This window comes from Sardina pilchardus, chromosome 15 (assembly GCF_963854185.1).
Source record: "Sardina pilchardus chromosome 15, fSarPil1.1, whole genome shotgun sequence".
NCBI lineage: Eukaryota > Metazoa > Chordata > Actinopteri > Clupeiformes > Clupeidae > Sardina > Sardina pilchardus.
In genome coordinates, this window is record NC_085008.1 from 31,375,677 (window position 1) to 31,397,913 (window position 22,237).

The following is a 22,237-nucleotide window of genomic DNA, read 5'->3' on the forward strand; positions in this document are numbered from 1 at the left end:
AATTCTTAAAGGGATATTCCACCATTTTTGAAATTAAGCTAATTTTCCACCTCCCCTCGAGCAAAATAATTGGATGAACGGGAAAAAAGTAAATATCAATTGTTTTGCTTGAGGGGAGGTGGGAAATGAGCTTAATTCCCCAAATGGTGGAATATCCCTTTAAGTGAAGAAGCAAAGTGACTTATTTCGTTGTGGGATTTGAGCTTATGGTTATGGTCTCCAACCCTCTAGTGTCTGCTAGTGTCAGAATTATGTTACTATAACAATGTAGGAAATCAAATGTGTAAGTGCTCCATGTATTTATCACACCAAGTGTTTATCTAGTGTTCTTGACATTTCTAGGTGTTCCACTGAAGCCAAAGAAGGACATGTCCTTCTCAGAGGACCATTCGGGACATCTGGAGGTGAAGTGGATGTCCAAGTTTAACGTGTCCATCGAGCCTGTCCTGTACGTCCTGCAGAGGAGGTGGAACTACGGCATCCACCCGAGCGAGGACGAGGCCTCGTCCTGGCAAACCGTTCTCATGGTAAAGGCTAATGACATTTCCACCCTCGCCATCACAAGGCAAGCGAAACCATGACCTTCATAGTTCAAGCTCATTCCGTCAACAGAATAGGCTAACCCATGCATAGCATTCGCCATGGCTGGGCCCTCGCCGTCAGCATTCTAGTCTTTTACAAGGGAGCCCGAATGTTAAACATATTTAGGAGTGATACAGACACATACTCTTGCTGTCTGTGAATGCAAAGGGATTAAACATATGAAGGCTGTGGAAACAACGTGCTTAATAGTATATCCATGCGAGACATGCGCTACTAATCAGACGTAATTGCTGGCTGGATCGGTCAGTCGGAATGTCTGCCGTTGGTCTGTAATGAGTATTCAAAGAGTCACTTAGAGTCTTGTGAGCCCCGCGTTTGTTCGTGGGCCATGCTGAAGAGAAAAGGCCAGCCCTGGCAGCACTTGCAGAACAAAAAAGATGTTTATGCTCTGAGGTCACAGGGTAAGATATGTTCACCCCTGGAGTGACAGAGCTACTGATGTACACCCCATGAATCAGGATGCTCTCCCCACCACTAGCACCACCACCCTCGGACCCCTGAACAAAGTTCACTGTTCCTCTCCCCGCTCGATCTGGCCGCCAATCTGGAAACAATCTGCTACACTCGCTCAAATATGCAATTACATCAGTCCAAGACTATCGGCACAATTACACCAAGTGTCGTCGCGAGGCCCCCGCTTCGAAGTCGAAGCCATTATCTCTTCGGCATCTCTGCGTTGTCTTTTCACCAAAAAGCAGCTTGCAGTCGTCGGACTCGCTCCATGAGAAAGACGGCTCTGTGTGAAACACTTGCGCTCATTTTTATATATTTATATAATTCCTGTCGGCGCCGCTGGAAACAAAAGAGGGAATAAAAGCATGACACAATCAGGTCATTGTGCATCACCTCCTGTATCACGCCGCCGGGGAGGAGGGGGGGGGGGGGAGAGTTGAGTAATGGCGAGAGAGCGCTAACAACAGGAGGATAGGAGGCCTTCCCAGGCCAGCTGTCAGCAGCCTGATAGAGATATCTCCCTGCAGTCAATCACGCCACAGCGCAGAGGCCTTATCAGCACTGAGCAGGTGATGGAAGGCTTCCATCAGCGCAGAGAGGAGTGCTGATCTGTCTTAATTAAAGTCTTCCGCTTCCCGTAGACGTGCTTTTACCTCCTTTCACATGCAGTGTTTTCCCCTCTCTTTCCCTAATTTTTCCATTTCTCTCCCTCTCTCCTCCCACGCCCTTTGCCTTTCTTTTTATCTCTCCACTTCCACACTCTCTATCCGACTCTTTTTTTCCCACCTCGGCCATGCTCCCCTCTCCTCCCTTCCTCTCTCTCAACTCGTCTCTCCTTCTGTTTGTTAGTCTGGTTCTGCATCATGCTCCTTATTTTCCAGCCTTCTCTCCCAACCCTCATGTTGTCCCTCATTCCTCTTCATTTTTTTGTCTCATTACCTCCGCCAAGGCGGTTATGTTTTCATCTGGGTTTGTTTGTTTGTTTGTTTGTTTGTTTGTTTGTTTGTCTGTCTGTCTATCTGTTTGTTTGTTTGTTTGTTTGTTTGCAAGATAACTCAAAAAGTTATGGATGGATTTCGATTACATTTTCAGGCAAGATCTGAAATGACCCAAGGAAGATTACATTTTGTTAGTGATCCGTATCACCGTCTGGATCCAGGAGGCGGTTATGTTTCCGCTTGGCGGAGGTCTGCGCTCTCGGAGTGCTTTTCTAGTCTTCTTACATGCTTTCTTCTGACCAGTGATGTTCTGTTTCTCCCCCTCTCTTCTTCCTCCTATCCACACTCCACCCCCCCATCCATCTCTCTCTTATCAGACCATAGAGGAGCGGGCAGTGCTGAAAGACGTCCGACCCCACAGGTGGTACCAGTTCAGAGTGAGCGCGGTCAACAGCCAGGGCACACGGGGCTTCACCACCCCCAGCAAGCACTTCTTCTCCTCCAGAGGTGAGTCAGCAGTCACCGCGCTGACCACTACCCCTCTACCACCCCTCTACCACCCCTCTCCCTTCCTGCTCCACACACTCAACAAACCCCTGTGTTTGCTTGTTAGTCAGTACCCACTGCCCACTCAGACACACACAACACACACAACACACACAACACACACAACACACACAACACACACACACACACACACACACACACACACACACACACACACACACACACACACACACACACACACACACACACACACACACACACACACACACAGACACACACAGACAGACACACACACACACACACACACACACACACACACACACACACACACACACACACACACACTCACACGTCATTACCACTTTCCATGAATTCTCCAGAGTCTGTGGTGTTTTATGTTGTGTTTGCCCTTTGGATTGCCGTTTTGAGTCAGTTGAAAAATGAGACATAAATGGAGAAACCCCTGGCATTTTTCTCTCGTTTCTTTTCCATGTGGAGACATCAAATATTTGGGTGTGCATTTAGTTAATGTTACTTTTCCCTCTCAAATACCCCTCTCTGACATACTCAGTCAGACAAATCTGTGTGAACAGTGGTCAGCCATCCTCTTCTTATTTCACTAGCCAGCTCTCCAGCTCTAGTAGAGTGAGAGAGAGAGAGAGAGAGAGAGAGAGAGAGGGAGAGAGAGAGGGAGAGAGAGAGAGAGTTTTTTTGTTCAACACTGGGTCATTTAATGGCACGCAGCGTGTTGTGGGTAAATCTGCAAATCCTCACCGAGAGATTGAGAGACCACAGGAGCAGTGTAACACCAGCAACAGCCGTCTCTGTGCAGCCCGGCCGCCGCAAACCCCAGGAATTCAGGGGCCGCACCGCACCGCTGCCTGGAGGTCCCACGCTGGCTCCAAACACACACACACACACACACACACACACACACACTCTCTCTCTCTCTCAAGCTCAAACACTCACTGAGAGATACACACGCTAACACAAACACACACACACACACACACACATGCACAGACTCAAAGGCGCACAGAGCCACACAAATATACACAGACTCAAAGGCACACGCACACAAATATAAACACTTACAGTAGTGTTCACACATGGAGAAAGATGTTTTTTTCTCTCCCTCTTTCTCTCTCACACACACACACACACACTCACACAAACACACACACATGCGCTCACACACACAGACACACACACAGGCACCTACACACACACATGCATGCACGCTCACTCACTCACATAAACAAAGCAAAGTTTATCCGCTTTTAGCCTTTCCTGCTGCTTTCACTGTTTCCATCAGAAGCACACAGGCACACTCTCACGCATACACACACACACACACACACACACACACACACACACACACACACACACAGATGGATTGACAGGGACACTCATATTTACATACGCTCTCACACACTCTTCCAGTAGTGTATCCGGCCCACACATCATGTCAGATGTCCTAACACAAACGTGGAGATACACAACAGCAATATCCTCTTTTCCATGGCTGCAGCAAATAAACATATGACAGGCCAGGAAGATGATCGCATGGCTTTTTAGCAGATGTTCTTTTTTTCTTCCTCTGGGAGCTATTTCAGTCGATTTTTTTTTTTTTTTTTTGGGGGGGGGGCGCTATTTCTGTTACCATGACATGCTTGTTCTGATTAATACATCTGATTGTGTTTAATGCGTATATCGCTCGCATCATGGCTTCTAAAGGACATGCCTCATATCATTTCTGACCACAGGGATGCTGGAATGGGCATAATTTATGGCCAAGCCCATCCCCAAAGAGAGCCCAGAATATAATTACACGCAGGCTCGTGTAATGTGGAACCTGATGCCAGAGATTCCAGCTCTCAATCTTTTTTTCATTTTCATAAATTACCAAGGACTTGGAGAGGGTAGTTGAAAGACAAGAAAAAAACATGAAAAGAAAACAAAAACGAAGTGCATTTTACAAATGTAACATGTCTGTTATCAATATTCTCAATGTCATTTCGGCTCTATCATTCCCTTTACGCTCCGTGGGGGGCTGTGCAGTTTGAAGCGAGGTGATAAGCTCAGAGCTGGCCACAGCCAGAGTGACAATTTTTCACTTTCGTGACGAGGAGTACTTTCGCTGCGTGGGAATGGCAGCCAGCCGGCCGTGAAGGCACACCATGCATCTGTAACGTGTGGGTCTGCTAGCCAGACCCCATCCAGGGATAAACAGAACCAGCCAACCCCCCCATCCTCCGGCAGCGACCTCATCACCCTGGAATTGCTTGGCCCGGTCTCAGCGTTGCAGAAAAATGGCATCCTCGCGCTCCTGCCTCTCACAAACACTGATGCTTATTGAAACTCCACAGGTCCGAGCTAGGAAACAGGTCTGACACTGAACAGGGGAAAGATGGCATTTTGAGAGAAAGTCATGCTTTCCTTCATCATCAGGCCTGTTAAACACACCTTCTACAGGATGAGTGATAGTGGAAGGGGGGGTAGATGGGGTGGGGGTGGGGGTGGGGGGGGGTCGATATGAAGAATGTGTAGGGTCAGAGGTCACTCAAGTGGCTGCCGTCGCTCCTGGCAACCCCGCAGATGAAAGCTGCTCCAGGAAGCCTTGATGACTCAGTGAGGAAAAGCCCAAGTGACAGTTCTTCTCCAGTGACCCCTGCCACACTAGCGGCACAGCCCGCCCCCCCCCCCCCCCCCCCCCACACACACACACACAAACACATACACACACCACCTCACCCCACCCCACCCCGCCCCGGTCGTCCCGTTTGTTTTTGAAGTGCCTTCCTGTATGAAATGGACCCTTTGTTTTGGTTAGGGCCCTGAGCACGGCCAACTTCAATAGGGGCCAGGAGACCAAACAAGAAGCCCACCTCCCACCCCCCAAAGGTCCACTGCTGTTCCCATCGCGCTGACAGTGGCCTTTCATGGTGTCATTTATTACAGTAGTCTTTGCATAGTATCAAAGCCTGCTCTTTGCTCTAGAGCTGCACTATTTAAATCAAATTGATGATGCCCCGAAGGGCGATCACCTCGGCCGCTGCAACGGTGGAATCTCCCATCAGGCTTTAATCAGAAACAGAATCTGTGTGTGTGTGTGTGTGTGTGTGTGTGTGTGTGTGTGTGTGTGTGTGTGTGTGTGTGTGTGTGTGGCTCTTTGCCCTGTGCCGCTGGCATGTTTGTTCGCCAACAAGAGCTCTCCCCCATGAGCAGCCCTATTTCCATAATGCCTCTCAGCCCCCTTCACCTGAAACGGATCAGTAAAAATCAAATGACCCCGCTAAGAATGCCATGTCCGTCCAGACCTGGATCACTTTCATATAGCATGTTCCAATAAGCTAATAGCTCGTAGCGTCAGTGTAAATGCTGTGAGGCATGTAAGGTTAAACAGCTCTAGGTGCTGGAGCTCCACTTCAGTCCTGACGGCAAACAGCAGAAGCCACAATTTATGCTCCCTGCATCCTCTCCTCACATCGCTTCCTCTCCAGGGTGTGTGGGAGCCTGCCCTGCCCGGCAGTGACAAATAGTGGGAAGAGACATACATCATATTCATTTTCTCACTCTTTCTCGATCTCTCTCTCTCTCTCTCTTCCTCTCCCTCTCTCCCTCTCTCCCTCTCTCCCCGGGCCCATCACTGCCAGTGATCCCTCCCGAGTGCCAAGTGGCGGCTTGTGTTTGCGAAAACAATCTGCATGCGGTGGAGCACTGCTGGGACGGAAACGTAGCAGGACGAGGGGGGAGGCAGGAAATGGACCCTCCCCACCTCACACTTGACACCCCTGGTCTATAATTTTGCCCCCCTCCCCAGGCCCCTGTCCCCTCTTTATTAATGAGTCAACATAGACCCCATTTGCCCCTCAATTGCTAACCCCCTGCTCCATCTCCACTCCCTCCACAAGCTCACATTCACCGTCAATTAATTCCCCCCCTGTAGAACGAGGTTTAGAGCTTTTGTAAAAGGATAATATTTGTTCAGACAATTTAATACCGTCTCCAGCCGTGGAGTTTATTTTTAGTTGTTTACACAGCATCGAAAGCCATTCATCTGGGCTGGTTTGGGCCCGTGAGTCACATACCCCCTGTTTGCTCTCTGTACTTATCTCTCCTTGTAACAGTGCTGTCTGAAATCATCCATATCAGCGCAAACACGGCAAAGGCACCCTGCAATTTGCTGCTGCTCTTTTGAGTTTGTAGCCGTTGTAGGTTAATGCGACGTTCCGTTGTGCTGACTTGGTCACATTTTCACCACCGTTCATGCATCTCCGTCCGGTTTCCTCTCGCTTTTGCCACGGTTACGACCTCCGCGTCATTCCAGGTCATTCCGGGGTGTCCGTAAAAGGAAATGGGAGAGCGTGGTGAAAAAAGGCAGTGATGAGCTCACTCCCTGTCTTTCCTCACCTCTCTTTCTCTCCCTCTCTCTCTCACTCTATCTTTCTCTCTCTCCACCCAACATTTGGTCAGAGTTGTTGTGCCTCTACCACAGCCCTAAGTAATGCCCTAAGTTTACAGCCCACTGTAAAAGGAAACAAGGAAAGCACCGATGACCTCATGTCCTCTTCCTCTCTCATTATGACATTATGATGTGACTCTCCCTCTCTCTCTCTCTTCACCCACATCCCCCACTCTCCGCCACCTTTCTTCTCTCCTCTCCAATCACCCCATCAACTCTACAGATCCCTTCCCACCGGAGGCTCCCCAGAACCTGCGGACAGGGAACTTCACCGCCCGGCCCGACGGCACCGTCAGTGTGCCCCTGCGCTGGGACACTGCGCCCGAGGGTGACCTGCCCGTCCACCACTACAGGGTCAGCTGGAGCGTCCGCGGGGCCCAGCGCCTCGGCCACAGTCGCCGGGAAAACGCCAGGGTCACTGACGGGGTGAGATGACCTCTATAGCTAAAGCCTCTCCCTTGGTCCTGTCACATACACAGGCCCCTTCTCAACCTCTCTCCTCGAACCTCGATGCTCGTTCCCACTGATCTATAACTAGCACTGGATAGACTACCGGTATCCCATTGTTGCCGCCCCATCATTCTTTATCCAGATCAGTGGGAACGAGGACCGAGGAAGGAAGGGAGGATAGATAGAAAGATGATTGAGAGGCGTCCATAGATGCACTGCACATGAGGCTGTGAAGATATGTGATAATTACGTTTCAATGTTCATTTTTTAAAAAGCATTATGATGTGACTGCAGCGGAAGGAACTCTAACTAACCCTATAGTTACTGCAACATGCCACTTCAGCAAGGAATGTGGACTGAAAGGACATGTGCCTGAGGTTTTGCAACAGGGATGTTTGGTGAGGATTTGTGTGGTTTGTGTCCTGTAGAGAGGACAGTCTCGCTGCTCATATGCAGATTATGGGCTTCACACACAGAGTGCACCGTAGCACTCTGGTCCGTCTTTTTTCCCCCCTCTGGTGTCAGATAGAAGTGTCCCCGTCTGTGTGGTCAGCGATTTCTCGTACCCATATGACCCTCTGTAGATACCCTGACTCAGCATTCTGCCCCAGACCCTCCAGAGGCACCGGTCACCTCAATCGCGCAGGTGCCGGCCCTCTATACAGCACCTGCACTGCACCAAACTACACGGCCTCTGTGTGAATGTATGTGTGTGTGTGTGTGTGTGTGTGTGCATTTCTTCACAAAGCCCGGAGAACAAAGACAGCAGCTGTTCTTGTGATCATCATATATTTTACTGAAACCAAAGCGTTCACCCTTAAAGCAACAGCTCTCGAATGGTTTTCATTAGCTAATTTGTTTTTACAATGCAGTAACTTCTGGTCTGAAAATACAATCTCTCCCCGAACAGAAGCACATAAAGAGCAACTATTTTCATAGGCAGGCCTCAGCTCTCCCCTTTGTGCTCCATGTTTATTGCATGAGAGCAATAGCAGAGAAATATAACCTGCCCTCCTCTCCCCAATTAAACCACCATTATATTCCACTATTGGTTCATGCGTTTGATGATACATAGATATTGTTGTTTTGACACGGAATGAGATCATAAATATGGCACTCCACACCCCTGGCACAAATGACTTCAAACAGTCCAAAGTTTATATAAACGGTGTCGTTTTTCAACCAATTTTTTGTCTGAACGGGTTTCATCATCAGGTTGGGAGTTTGTGAGGTTGGGAGTCGACCTCCTTGAACCTGAATGGGTTTTGGACGGCCCGAGGAAGCTTTAATTGGCAACTGAGAGGAGGGGGGTCTGACTGCATCCAGTTAAAATCTCATAACCAACATTTTTTTTTGTTCTCAAAATATATTTCCATTTCCATTATAGAGATGGCTGCTGGTTCCTTCAGCAGGAGATTGTCAGGAATTTTTACAAGTGTTCCCACAGCATTCCAACCCAGCACAGAGGCAGCTGCCGCGGCCAAACCAACGCCACACGTGCACACAGACTGACACACACACTCCTGTCGCCACTCACTGCCACGCACACGGACACACACACACACACACGTTGTTGTTGCTTAGATATATACTTATTTGTGTTGGCTTATGCCACAGATATCAGACCCTTGTTTAGATACACACACTCACACATACTCACACACATATGCACGCACACGCACACACGCACACACACACATGCACACGTGCACACACACACACACACACACCCCTCTCTCTCTCTCTCTCTCTCTCTCACACACACACACACACACACACACACACACACACACACACACACACACTCTATATATGTATTTGAATACACATGCCAGTGAACTCACATAAAACCACAGACTTTGGCTCACCAGTTGTGAAATACATACACAGTTCACTCTAGCTTTGCCACACAATGCGCATGGTTTGCTGAAACACACACACACACACACACACACACACACACACACACACACACACACACACACACACACACACACACACACACACACACACACACACACACACACACACACTTTCATCATTTGCTTTCATTACTGCTCCCACAGACTCTCAAGTTGGCTCACACCAGTTCTGCTGCACACAGTGTCAGACATCTTTCAATCTCGCTCAGCTTTTTTACTTTCTGACACACTCATACACATACACACACCCCCACACTCACAGACACACACAGACACACAGACACACAGACACACAGACACACAGACACACAGACACACAGACACACAGACACACACACACACACACACACACACACACACACACACACACACACACACACACACACACACACTGTATATGTATTTGAATACACATGCCAGTGAACTCATATAAAACCACAGACACTGGCTCACCAGTTGTGAAGCACATACAGTGCCTATAGAAAGTTATCATACCCTTTTGAAATAGTTACTTTTTTTGTCTTACAGCCTGAAATCAAAACCCATTTTAAAAAAAAATCTTTTCCAGTTTTATTTACAAATGTAGCTGTACAACATCAAAATAATGAAAAAGAAAGTCAACAGTTCTGAAAATTAATAAAAAATTAAAAACTAGAATAACAGGGTTGGAAAAGTCATCATACCCCTGACTTAATACTTTGTAAAACTTCCTTTTGCTTTCATTACAGCCATCAATCTGTTTGGATATGTCTCTATTATAGCTTTGCACACCTAGATAGGGGAATATTTGCCCAATTTTCCGTGCAGAAATGTTAAAATTTAGTCAAATTCTGTAGGGAATGGCGATGGACTGCTCTCTTCAAGTCAATCCACATATTTTCTATAGGATTTAAGTCAGGGCTCTGACTTTGCCACTCAAGGATATTCACCATCCTATCCTTAAGCCACTGCTTTGTTCTTTTGGCAGTATGTTTAGGATTTTTGTCGTGTTGGAAGGCGAATGACCTCCCCATCCTCAGCTGTTTAGGAGAGGGACGCAGGTTTTCCTCAAGAATTTTGGTGTACTTGGCAGCATCCATTTTCCCTTCTATCCTGACCAATTGCCCAGTCCCCGCTGAAGAGAAACATCCCCAAAACATAATGTTGCCCCCACCATGCTTCGCAGTAGGTATGGTGTGTTTTGGGTGTGTTTGGGTGTGTATACTGTGTTTGGTTAGCGCCTGGAGCTCAGTCCAAAAACTTCAATCTTAGTCTCCAAAACGTTCGATCTTAGTCTCATCTGACCATAAAAGCTTTTTCCACATGGTAGCAGAATATTCCAGATGTGTTTTTGCACTGAACTCCAAGCGCAATGTTTGGCGAAAACCAACACAGTACACCACCCAAAACACACCATACCTAGTGTGAAGCATGGTGGGGGCAACATTATGTTGTGGGGGTGTTTCTTTTCAGCGGGAACTGGGCAATTGGTCAGGATAGAAAGGAAAGTGGATGCTGCCAAGTACACCCAAATTCTTAAGGAAAACCTGCGTCCCTCTCCTAGACAGCTGAGGATGGGGAGGTCATTCGCCTTCCAACACGACAATAATCCTAAACATACTTCCAAAAGAACAAAGCAGTGGCCTAAGGATAGGATGGTGAATATCCTTGAGTGGCAAAGTCAGAGCCCTGACTTAAATCCTATAGAAAATCTGTGGATTGACTTGAAGAGAGCAGTCCATCGCCATTCCCTACAGAATTTGACTATATTTTAACATTTCTGCACGGAAAATTGGGCAAATATTCCCCTATCTAGGTGTGCAAAGCTATATTAGAGACATATCCAAACAGATTGATGGCTGTAATGAAAGCAAAAGGAAGCTTTACAAAGTATTAAGTCAGGGGTATGATGACTTTTCCAACCCTGTTATTCTACTTTTTAATTTTTTATTAATTTTCAGAACTGCTGACTTTTTTTTCATTATTTTGATGTTGTACAGCTAAATTTGTTAATGAAACTGGAAAAGATTTGTTTTTAAATGGGTTTTGATTTCAGGCTGTAAGACAAAAAAAGTAACTATTTCAAAAGGGTATGATGACTTTCTATAGGCACTGTACACAGTGCCAGAATAATCACATACACTCTTTCTCTTCCACACCCACTCACACGCATGCACACACACACACACACACACACACACACACACACACACACACACACACACACACACACACACACACACACTAACTCACTTACACAAACGAAACATGGACAAGGTCTCACACTAAGTCATTTTCTCCTACTCCTGCCACACACACACCACACACACAGTCCAATCAAACTCATAACAAACTCCGCTCCTATCGACCGCAGTACATATTAAAGTAGGAGCGGTGACAGAGAGGCATTGTGTGACATTCAATGACACATCCACAGCCCCGCTCAGCTTTCGTTATTTTGTCTGAAGTGAAACTTGATTTGTTGTCAGTTTCCTTTGGGGAAATTAGTGAAGCAAGGGGAAAAGGAGAGAGAGAAAAACGAAGAAAACGGGGCACCGGTAATGCCAAACGACGTCTCTCTAAGACCGGGCGCACGTCGTCCAACTCCTCTCGGGCCCGATGGCAACGGCGCTGGCGCGACACGTGTTTCGGTGATCTGGACGAGAACGGAAAGATAGAACCTCATCACTCACCATTAAATGTTCACATGTTAAAACAGGAGGGGGAGGGGGAGGGGGGTTGTAGACATGGCGGCCGTGGCCCTTACAACTCCTCCTGTGTGTCCTGCCGAGGCCGTGCTGTTATGTCTAGGCTCACCGGGAGGAACATGAGAGGTTAGGGCTGTTTACATCCATGTTTTGATATCCTGTCCATCACAGGCCTAATGGAAAGCAGCACGCTCTGGTCACTTTTGATGAGGTTGGGGTTTTTTTCCCCCCGCCCAAGTCCGACAGCGTTACCCAGGGTTGACCTCGATGCCTGAGGCTCAGGAAGGATGATGGATGTTTCGCTTGGTGAAAGTTGACATTTGGGACCCAAACAATGGAGTTTGCTAGATATGAAATGCTACTGTTTGTTTAAGTTGGGTCTCAATGCTGGCTGTCTAGCTGACTGAGGCTAGTATTGTTCATGTCTGATAACTCACATTAATAAACTTAATATCCAGGGTGGAGGAGTATAAAAATCTGAATGCGGTTTTCTTTTCATAGAATAGTATTTCTAAACATTTATCTTTGGTCATAATGGGAGTCTGTGAACAAGCGTGGAAATGGGGATCCCTTCTTAAAAGAAACAATTTGAACATTTGTATCAAATCAAACTAAATTGACTAAAGAATGTATTTTGTTGATAAACCAATGAAAAAAAACACTGGGTGTGTTCTCTGTCTACAGGCTGCAACAGAATTGGAGCTCCCTGGACTGCAGCCCAACGTTGTTCATCAGGTCCAAGTGCAGGCCATAGCCTATTGGGGTCAGAAGCGGCTGAAGAGTCCCAGAGCTCTGCTATCCTTCACTCCAACATCAACAGGTAAGCCTCAATCTCTCAGGTGCATGTGGCAGCCATACAGACTGTTTGTCATCGGAAAGTTCTCCAGCGTGGTCAGTCAGTGGTTCTCTGGTGCGGTCAGTCAGCGGTGACCCAACCCCCCGCCGACAGCGTGGAGAGTGAGCCTCTCATTTGGGGCTTGAACAGGTACTCTGGGGTTTGAGAACTTGCCTTGCACCTCCCCCAGGAGATACTGCGCACGGTCTCTTAAACAATACATTCCCAGCTCACACTCCATTTTTTACGCTGTGCGCGAGTCATTTTTTTGGCCCGGCTCAACTCAAAAGGCGCGTTTTCATCCATGCTCGTATGTGCGCGGGCCAAATGTAATTTGTTACATTTCAACATTTCAATACTGACTGTGCACCACTTTCCATTTTGGTTAAGATTTGATATATGAGCCTCAGCAGTGCTTTCCCCTGTTTCGGCCAAAACATGAATTTTATCATCTAAACAGGCCGATTGCCAAACACGATAAATCACTATTTCGTATGATTTATTTGGTCTTTGAAAGTTTAAGAAAACAAGCCTCGATGTTGATTTCATGAAGTAAATAAATGCTATGCGTTTATCCCTTGTGGGGGCTTGCCACAAACAGGATTGGGCCATCAATATCAATCGAACAGGCAAGGCCATTAAATTGCATTGCAAATGCTCAATGGCAAATGGAATATTATGTCAAAGAAGCATTTTTAAAGACAGCTTTGGTAAAGCTTTGGCACCTCAGATGAGCCAAGTCCTTCTTTTCCCCTACTAACCATCCCATTGCAAGGTGTGTGTGTGTGTGTGTGTGTGTGTGTGTGTGTGTGTGTGTGTGTGTGTGTGTGTGTGTGTGTGTGTGTGTGTGTGTGTGTGTGTGTGTGTGTGTGTGTGTGTGGAGAGAGAGAGATGAAATGAGCTAACCTCTTCTAAGTAGCAAATTCCTGTGTTCCTTGTATCAGCTCTGATGATCAGCGTTGTGTGGGGCTTGCAGCGAGTGCAGGGTCACTGGGGGAGGCTTTGTAGGGCTGATTTAAACCACCCACTAGGCCAGTCGTTAACCTTCAGTTTGTCACACACCCTCAGAATGCCTTGGCACGTCCGCTTTGGAGAGCGAGGGATTTTGTTTTCCTTTTTTTCCACTCTGTCCACAGTTTGTCTTTTTTTCTCTCTCTCTCTCTCTCTCTCTCTCTCTCTCCCTCTATTGTTGTTGTTGCTGTTTTTAATTAGGCTATATAGATCTTCCACTAATTCTGCCAAGACTAATTCCAGAGACACAGCAAAGAGTTGAGAGCAAAGTGGTTGAGACCTCCAAGCTCTGTTGTTTTGGCCTTGGTTAGTTCCCTTCGGACGATTAACGTTGAACTAAGTAATGCACAGACCTATCCCGCCATTTTTTTTCCTCCTGTGAATATAAAATAAAATAACTTTTTTTTCTCGTTCAGTTTTCCACTCGCCCCCAATTATTTTCTCCCTCCCTCTCTCCCTCGCTCTGTCTCTCTCTTCGTTTTTATACATCCTCAAGTTTTTCCTCCCCCGTCTTTTATCAGCACCTGGTGTATTCCCCATAAGGGCTGTGCACTCTGCCGCGCTTCATAAAGCACTGCCGTATTGATCTGGGTCCATGCGTACACACACAGACTGTAGTGCGTGATGCCAGCACTTCATTGAGTCATGCATGAGTTGGACTCCAAGCCAAAGGAATGGAAGAGAGAGAGAAAAAAACACACGCCTCATTTTGATTTTTCATGGTCACTCCGAATATGATTATGTGAGCAATAAAGGTTTACGACAATTCGCAAGGTCGAAATGGCCCAGAGAGATATTTACAGTGCTCGGGGTTGGAGGGCCGGTTGAAGGTCACAGAAGGTTGAAACTTACTCCCGGCATTCCAATTTCACTTCCCAACCCCGCTAACCTCCATACCCCCCCACCCCTGTTTCAGCTTCCTCGACAGCCCCAGGCCAGGGCCACTTCACTGGGGAGTTCTCCAACGAGCTGCCCCTCTCACACTCCTCACCCAGCATTGTGAGGCTGGAGGCAGCCGCCCCGCACTACCACGACAACCAGCTGCAGGTCAAGGTTTTCTGGAAGAGCCGGCACCAAGGCAAGTGGACTGCATGTGGTGGATAACATCTCTGCATAACACCCCCCCCCCCCCCCAAAAAAAAAAAAAAAAGAAATGGAGGGAGGGAGGAGGGATGGGGGACAGAGAGGGGAGGGGTGGGGGTGTGAGTCAGAAGGAATGTCAAGAAGAAAGAGAGATGAGAGATGAGAGACAGGGAGGGAGAGGCTTTGGAGGCCCTGTAGTGTGCAACATCTGTAGTGAGCAGCATTCCAGCACTCTCTCCTCTCTCCAGCCTTTCACACATTAGACATTACACACAGGACACACTCTGCATCAGCGCGTGTGCTATCAATTGATCCGCTGAGCTTTTGCTATGACATCCATCAGAGGGTCCAAATGACCTGATTTGATGATCATGTGTACAAATAAGACTCCCAACACAGACTGAAAAACGTGTGCTCTCCGCAAAACAACATAAAAAAGACGAAGAGAGGAGAAAGTGCATCTATTTATCTCTCTCAACGTGCCTGGCAAGCATTTTCTTAAGAGCACTCCCTGGCGACGCGACAGCCATCAAAGCTCTCTCCTCCGCCGCAGACCGCAGAGCGTCCTCAGGCCCGGGGAGGGGGGAAGCGGCTGATTTACTGTTATCTCTCAGCGCGGGCGAAAAAGAAAGAGCATGAAGACAGATTTAATAATATCAATATGGCCCATAAACGAGAAGCAGATGCAACAGGGATGGCTCGGCTCGCAGGGCTCTTTTTTTTTTTGTTCCTACTCAACCTGGCGCTCAGCGGGAGAGGTATCCGATGAAAGATGCGATGTTGCTTGGAAACAGGACAGGAAGAGGAGGTAGGGGAGATATGAGATGGCCGACTCCAAAAACATGCCAGCGTTGCTCTATGCTGACCTTTGTATGTAAAGCGCCCCCCAATTTTTTATTTTTTATTCATTAATGTCTGTTTTTTTTTGTCTGTGTCCCCCTGTGCGCTCGTAGAAGAGGAGCAGAAGGAGACTCCGTCTTATTCGTTGAGATGGTATCCAGAAGTATGCACCAACAATGTCACAAAGAGGGAGAAAAAAGCCACTGTTCAGGTAATGGCACATAGCCTACCATTAAAGTGTGTGACCATATGGAAATCACAAATGATCAAAGTAGGCCCTACACTAGACGGTGAAAGGCCCAGAAATGGAAATGCCACAGGCTTCTTTCCTGCTACACCACCAAGTATACTGCACCCTCTTGCTGATTTTTACATGCTGACTTCTCATTTTTGCATAACCATGCAATTTCAGTGTAGAATGTGCTTAACATATGATGACACACCAATGCAATTATGCACGGCCACAGGCTCCAGAGCAGTTAGCAGCCCTCACATCAGCGGGTGAGAGATCCTGATTATTTAGCGGATATGAACGGCGCTGGGTTCGCTGCAGATTCGGTTTTGGACTAGGGTGTGGGGACAAGCAGGAGGAGAAACTGTATATTGTTTAATAAACATCGGAATGTGCCGCGTCGGGATTGTTTGCGGCAGCGTGGTTTTAGAGACGATTTGGCGGGCAGAATTCGTTGAAAAGAGGTCATTGTTCAGCCTGACCAGTAGGGCCTTCTAATCCTCCTGCAAGAAGATGAAAAAACCTCAGGTTCCATAGGACACAGGTTTAAGATCTGTGGGGGTCAATCCTGCTGTCTTTATTAGCAAGGGTGGAGTGATGGTCAGCCAACTCCCCACCTCTATGCCTCATTCTATGGCATCAGCACAACTCGCTCCCATGCTAGGCTAGTAACATCCTAATCCCCTATATTGCAGCAGGGTTATTGAAGAGGTAATCAACACTTATCCAGCTGCAGTCAATTTAGCCTCAGCAGTGGCCTTGTCTGGCTGTGCTGTGCCGTGCTGTGTGTATGTGTGTGTGTGTGTGTGTGTGTGTGTGTGTGTGTGTGTGTGTGTGTGGAGGGAGGGGATAGACACCACACATTTGTCTCTTTTGTATCTCATTGTGCTCTTTTTTTTATGTGACATCCCAGACTTGATATATAGAACGGAAAAAGTGCACACAGCCAAGAGAGCGTCCAAATCCTGCACCTGGTGACAGTGGGGATAATGAGAGCCGTGTGAAAAGCCGAGATGTCTGCGCGAGACATAAATCCAGATTAAGATAATAGGCATCTTATCAGAGTCCCCACTCTTGGGCCCTCGTTTAACTTCAGTTTAGCAATGCTTAAGTAAATGTTTGATCCAATCTATTGTTTTCTTTCTCCTGTTTCATTTTGGTTTGTTACTATACCTCGGGTGTGTTTATGCACTGCGTTTCCTGGCCGCTGACACCCCCATTCATCACTTTTTCCACAGTTTGTCATTCTAAATAAGATGATATAACCGTACTGCTATTCAATAGCAAAGGCGGGATGTGTAATAACATATTGTAATCTCCGCCCTCAGGGAACCCATTTTGTGATCACCGGCCTGCTCTTTGCGTGCAAGTACCGCGTGGCAGTGATGCCCCTATCTGGGGCTCCGAGGTCAGAGGCCGTTACCTCGGTAACCACCCCGCAGTGCTTGTCCCTAAAAGGCAGAGGGAAGAAGTTCATCCCCTGTGCCAGAGACGGTGAGTGGTTCCCGGGTGAAGGCATTCAGACAGGATATTTCAAAGTGACGGTTGGAATTCGGATGCTGAGGATGACGTTTGACAGTGAATGCCTCTACCATCTGCCTCTACCAGTTATCTATTCAGCAGAATGGATTTTTCGCATCCTGTCATGGTTGTCCTAGTCATACATTTGATTTATTTCTTGACAGTGATCCTGTAGGAGCTTTTTAGGGATGCGCCGATATTTCTGACAACTTCGGTAGCAACCAATTTCAGCCTTGTTGACTGATATCGGCTATCAGCAGATTTATATGACATTTATCGATGGCAATGGCTGATTTTTATATCTTATGTTCAATCAGTTCTGCACAGGTAAATGTTGTGCTATGAAGTCCTGAAAGTTATAATTACAATAATAACAACAAAAACCCAGTACAAACAAACAAAAATACATCGGTATCGCCATCAGTTATCGGTTATTTTATACATCCGAATTGGCCAGGCAGAATTTTACCACCGGTGCACCCCCAGAGCTTTTCGCATGATCTGATATATATACATTGGGTTTACAATCTCTTCTCCCTCCTTTTGTGTTCCTTACCCTAGACCACCACCCAGTGGTCAGGAAGACACAGCTCCGGCCAGAGAAGCTCGGCGTGGAATTCCAGGCAGTTAACGGCTCACTGCGGGGCGTGTTCAGCTGGCAGGTGTCCCAGGCGGCCCCGGGCCAGGCCCCCATCACCGGCTTCCAGATCTCCTGGGCGCGGGTCTCAAGCAGCCACGGCAGCAGCAGCAGCAGCAGCAGCAATGGAGACGCCGTGGCCTCCACGACAGACGAGGCCATCTCCCAGACCCAGACCCAGACCCTGCCTCCAGTGAGTCTCAGCCCTCGCACGGAGGGGAAATAGATCTGTCATAGAGGAAAGAAAAATGCCTGTGTTTATAGTGACACCATCGGAGCCGCCAGTGTGATTCTGGCTGTCCCAGCGCAGACCTGTCATCGCACTGTCTTTTTATCTGCGAGATTCGAAGGCCCGTGGCCTCAGATTTACGCATGGACTCGTGTTTCAGTACACATGTAATGTTTAGTTTAGCTGAGGAATGGACAGCATGTGCCGTTCTCTGACATGATATAATCTATTTGGACCGAGGCGCTCATGGAAACCATGGGTCCACCAAATTGGCGTGTTACTATAGTTTCAGAGACATCAGAGCGTGTTGTGTCCCTGTAGCATCTGAGCCGCTCGTCAGCCTTGCGCTTCGTCTCTCTTCTCCCTCCCCAGGACCAGTTCTCGTTCACAGTGGACGCGCTGCAGTCCAACAGCGTGTACAAGGTGCAGGTCCAAGTGCTGTCAGCAGGGGGCAGCGGTCCCTCCGTGGCCCGAACGCTCCACACCCCACAGCTCCCCGCCTCCACCTCCACCTCCACCTCCACCCAGCTATGAGGTAAGCCAGTGGCCACCCGCTCGCCCGCCAGGGTACAAGCTGACAAAATTCTCACCGACACCTAAAAATACATTACGTGTGTGTTGTACTGTAACTACGATGGGGACCACCACCAAAACACCAACAATGCCACAGTAAGGCCACGGGGTCACTCCTTAATGTGGGTCCAGGCTCTGATCCTGACGAGGTGATGCTAACCAGAAACCAGAATTGTGTGTGTGTGTGCGTGTGTTTTGGGGGGTTAAGGGGACAAAGGTGCTTCAGAGAGAGGTGCCAACCTTACTTCAGCAGATGAGGTCACTGTCCCTTTGATCTCGTTCACAAAAGAGTACCGTTGCTTTGAGCTTGCGCTGGGCTTAAATGACTTTCCGTAAAGCTTAATGGCTCTCTGTAAGTGGGGTTAATAATTCTTGCGAGTGTTTGAGCCAACTGAAAAAAGGCTCCTTAAAGCTCCGAAAAACACCAAACATGAGAACATCATTACGGCAGTGATCAGAATGATGAATAAAATCACATCAAAGCACAGTCTCGTGTGCAAAACCGTGGGCGTTCACCTCAGAAATGCCATTTTTATTTACCATTGAACACATTTTGGCATTCCACCTCGGCGCCTTAGTTGCCAAAGAGATTAAACCCGCTACCCTTTGCTTGAATACACACGTTTTCATGTGTTTTTTGTACTTTGAAAGGGGTGGGAGTTACTTTGACAACCGTGTTTTGTTTGCGTTCTGCACAGCTCCAGCGTCTACCCAGTGATATCCCAGGGAGACCCTTTCTCTGTTTGATTACGGAATTTGGTCCCTAAACAACATTAATCTCATTTACACTGATGACTGTTCAACCAACACTCCCTGTAACCTAAAACATCACTGGCGTTCAGTTGTATTTCTGTTTTTGGAAAGGCTCGTACAAACAGCAGCTGTAGATTCATGGCTTACAGATTGCACAAGAACAATGTTGAGCTCATGGAAGACTGCAAGATTGGGCCCTAGTTTGGTGGCGGAAACCCAGTGAAAACTTTTCAATCTGGCCTGATTGCCTTAAACTCCGGAGATAAATAAAAAATGCTGCCGATATTTTGGAAAGAGGAATGGCAACATGTTCTTCTCTGACTCAAAGATTTTACATGCAGAAATCACAAGTCATCACTTTCCACTTCTGATTCATCTATCTGGCAAACAAATAGAAGTGCGGGGTATTATGCCAACGTATTGGCAATAAATCAGAATCAGAAACCTGTGTTGTGGTTAAATACAATTAATCATTCTCAGATATCCTCAAAATGGAAATATATTCTGGCATGCTTATAAAGAATTAAGACTCAAGCATCTAGGAAGACATAGTCCACCTTGTCTGACTTCAATTACATGGCCAATTTGCAGTCAATTAAATGTCATCAATGATGTAAACACACATGGATGACTTCTTGTTCTTGTTGTGTAAATATAGAATTATTCAACGTTCAAAAGTTCAAATTCATCAACAAACATAGCTCACACGCTCCAATAGCTAGCTTATGCTGTCCCCCTGCTGCTCATTAAAACCAAGCCGATGTGATCTTAATACTTGTGCACCTCCTCTGTCTCTCTTCTCCTCTCTCGCTCTTTAGGTGCTTCCCCGTCCCCACTTCAGCTGCTCCTTGCCTACGGTCCCTGTGAGAGTACCACTACAGTCCCTTCCCCCCACGCACCTGAACGTCACCCAACCCTTACCACAGCGGCCCAGCACTCCAGCATATATCACTTTGCCAGTGGCAACATTGCATGACAGATCCAATGACTTTATGTGGAAAATCTAGATAATCCTGGACCTAAAACATAGCCTGGCAGTTAATATGTATTGAAGGTGTTTTAGAAACGTGTAGGTATAAATCATTTATGTTATTATCTTCTTTTATTTTATATAAATATCTGTAAAAAATAAGTAGCACTGATGTATGTAGGTCTATTGTAAGTGTCATTTGATTTTTTTGTTATATTTCCTCATATAAAAAATGTTTGGTCCTCTATATTTTTTTATGATGACTACAACTTCGCACGTGAATCTGTCAGTTATGTTTTTAGTTTTACAGGTAAATGTCATAAGTTATTTTTAACACCACACATTTTTCAGTTAACTTTTTTTTTTGTAATTCTGGAAAGAATCTTCACTTCATCCCTTCTTATTTATTGTGACGTACTAAGAGTGGAATGTATGTTTTCGCACGTTGTGTAAGCAACGGTAAGCTGCAGCACAGTTCAGTACATTGTATTCATAGCGAGGCCCTAGTAGTCTGCTTTGGGGTTGTGGGAGAATTATTGCCAAGGGTCAGTTGATAGTGGAATCCTAATGACAGATACTGATACTGAAGTGAGACCCTTTCTTATTATTCTCTCCAGTGGAGTCAGAACTCCTCATGTGACTCCAGGATTGCTCGTCTCTGAAGAGCTGAGGAGGATTTCATTTCAGGGGCTCTTGGCTCACGAGTGGCTATCTTAGGAGAGGGACTTCAGCTTTGATCAGGGCCCTCCTTTTTCACTCTCAACACTATTGAAGATAGAGGAAATCCGTTCTGCTCCTCTGGGCTTCATTATGAGTGAGGAGGCTCATGTGTTGTAAGTTGTTTCTGGTGTAAACACTGTTTCTAGGCTGGCAAAGCTTCAGCCATGTTGCGGTGTTTCATTGTGGCAGGCCACTTGTGGCCGTTTTGTATCGTAGCATATTATACTCTGTAAATATTGTACTTGATGTTGTGTAAACAAATGTATGTCCCTGTCATGAATAAAATCTAAATCCCATCTTGTTACAGTTCTGGTTATTAAATTAAAATGTTTAACATCTGATCAGTGAGCACCATCTGCTGGCTACATACAGGCCTGAGGGCTGTGCTACTTACAAGCCAGCGGATGGCAGTACACAACAATAGGGATGGTGTTGACAATCTGTCTTCAATAGATATGAGATAAAACGGACAGGTATCATTGCTACACTACACATCGGAAGGTATGAAAAGGAGGACAAATCAAGGAGGATGAAGATTCCATTACTGTGGTCACACAAGGACATGACCTTTTGACAGCTGAAGCACAACATGCTAGCAACTTCATCAAAGGCACAGAGTTCCCACTAAGCCAAATGTGAAATTCCATTCTCCCTGACTTAGTCCTACTATAGAATGAATAGTACAATATACTGAAGATTTCAGGTTAGTCACAACGAATACATACAGGCATTGAATAAACAAAGTTAGGCTAACTACAACTACTAATGCAAGCAGTAAAGCTAACACACACACGCACGCACACACACA

General features: G+C 46.8%; 1 protein-coding gene across 2 annotated transcripts in view; it reads left to right on the forward strand.

Annotated features, from left to right (window-relative positions):
- Positions 1-21,719, forward strand: part of anos1b (anosmin 1b) — a 50,590-nt gene extending 28,871 nt beyond the window's left edge. For both annotated transcript variants that reach the window (XM_062556829.1, XM_062556828.1), the window contains 10 exons: positions 343-527; positions 2,372-2,501; positions 7,190-7,392; positions 12,710-12,845; positions 14,788-14,949; positions 15,908-16,005; positions 17,355-17,520; positions 18,109-18,377; positions 18,786-18,948; positions 20,558-21,719. In XM_062556829.1, coding sequence (XP_062412813.1) covers positions 343-527; positions 2,372-2,501; positions 7,190-7,392; positions 12,710-12,845; positions 14,788-14,949; positions 15,908-16,005; positions 17,355-17,520; positions 18,109-18,377; positions 18,786-18,947 — 1,511 coding nt within the window. In that variant the 3' untranslated portion in view covers position 18,948; positions 20,558-21,719. The remainder of the gene's footprint in view (positions 1-342; positions 528-2,371; positions 2,502-7,189; positions 7,393-12,709; positions 12,846-14,787; positions 14,950-15,907; positions 16,006-17,354; positions 17,521-18,108; positions 18,378-18,785; positions 18,949-20,557) is intronic.
- The last annotated feature ends 518 nt before the right edge of the window (positions 21,720-22,237 follow it).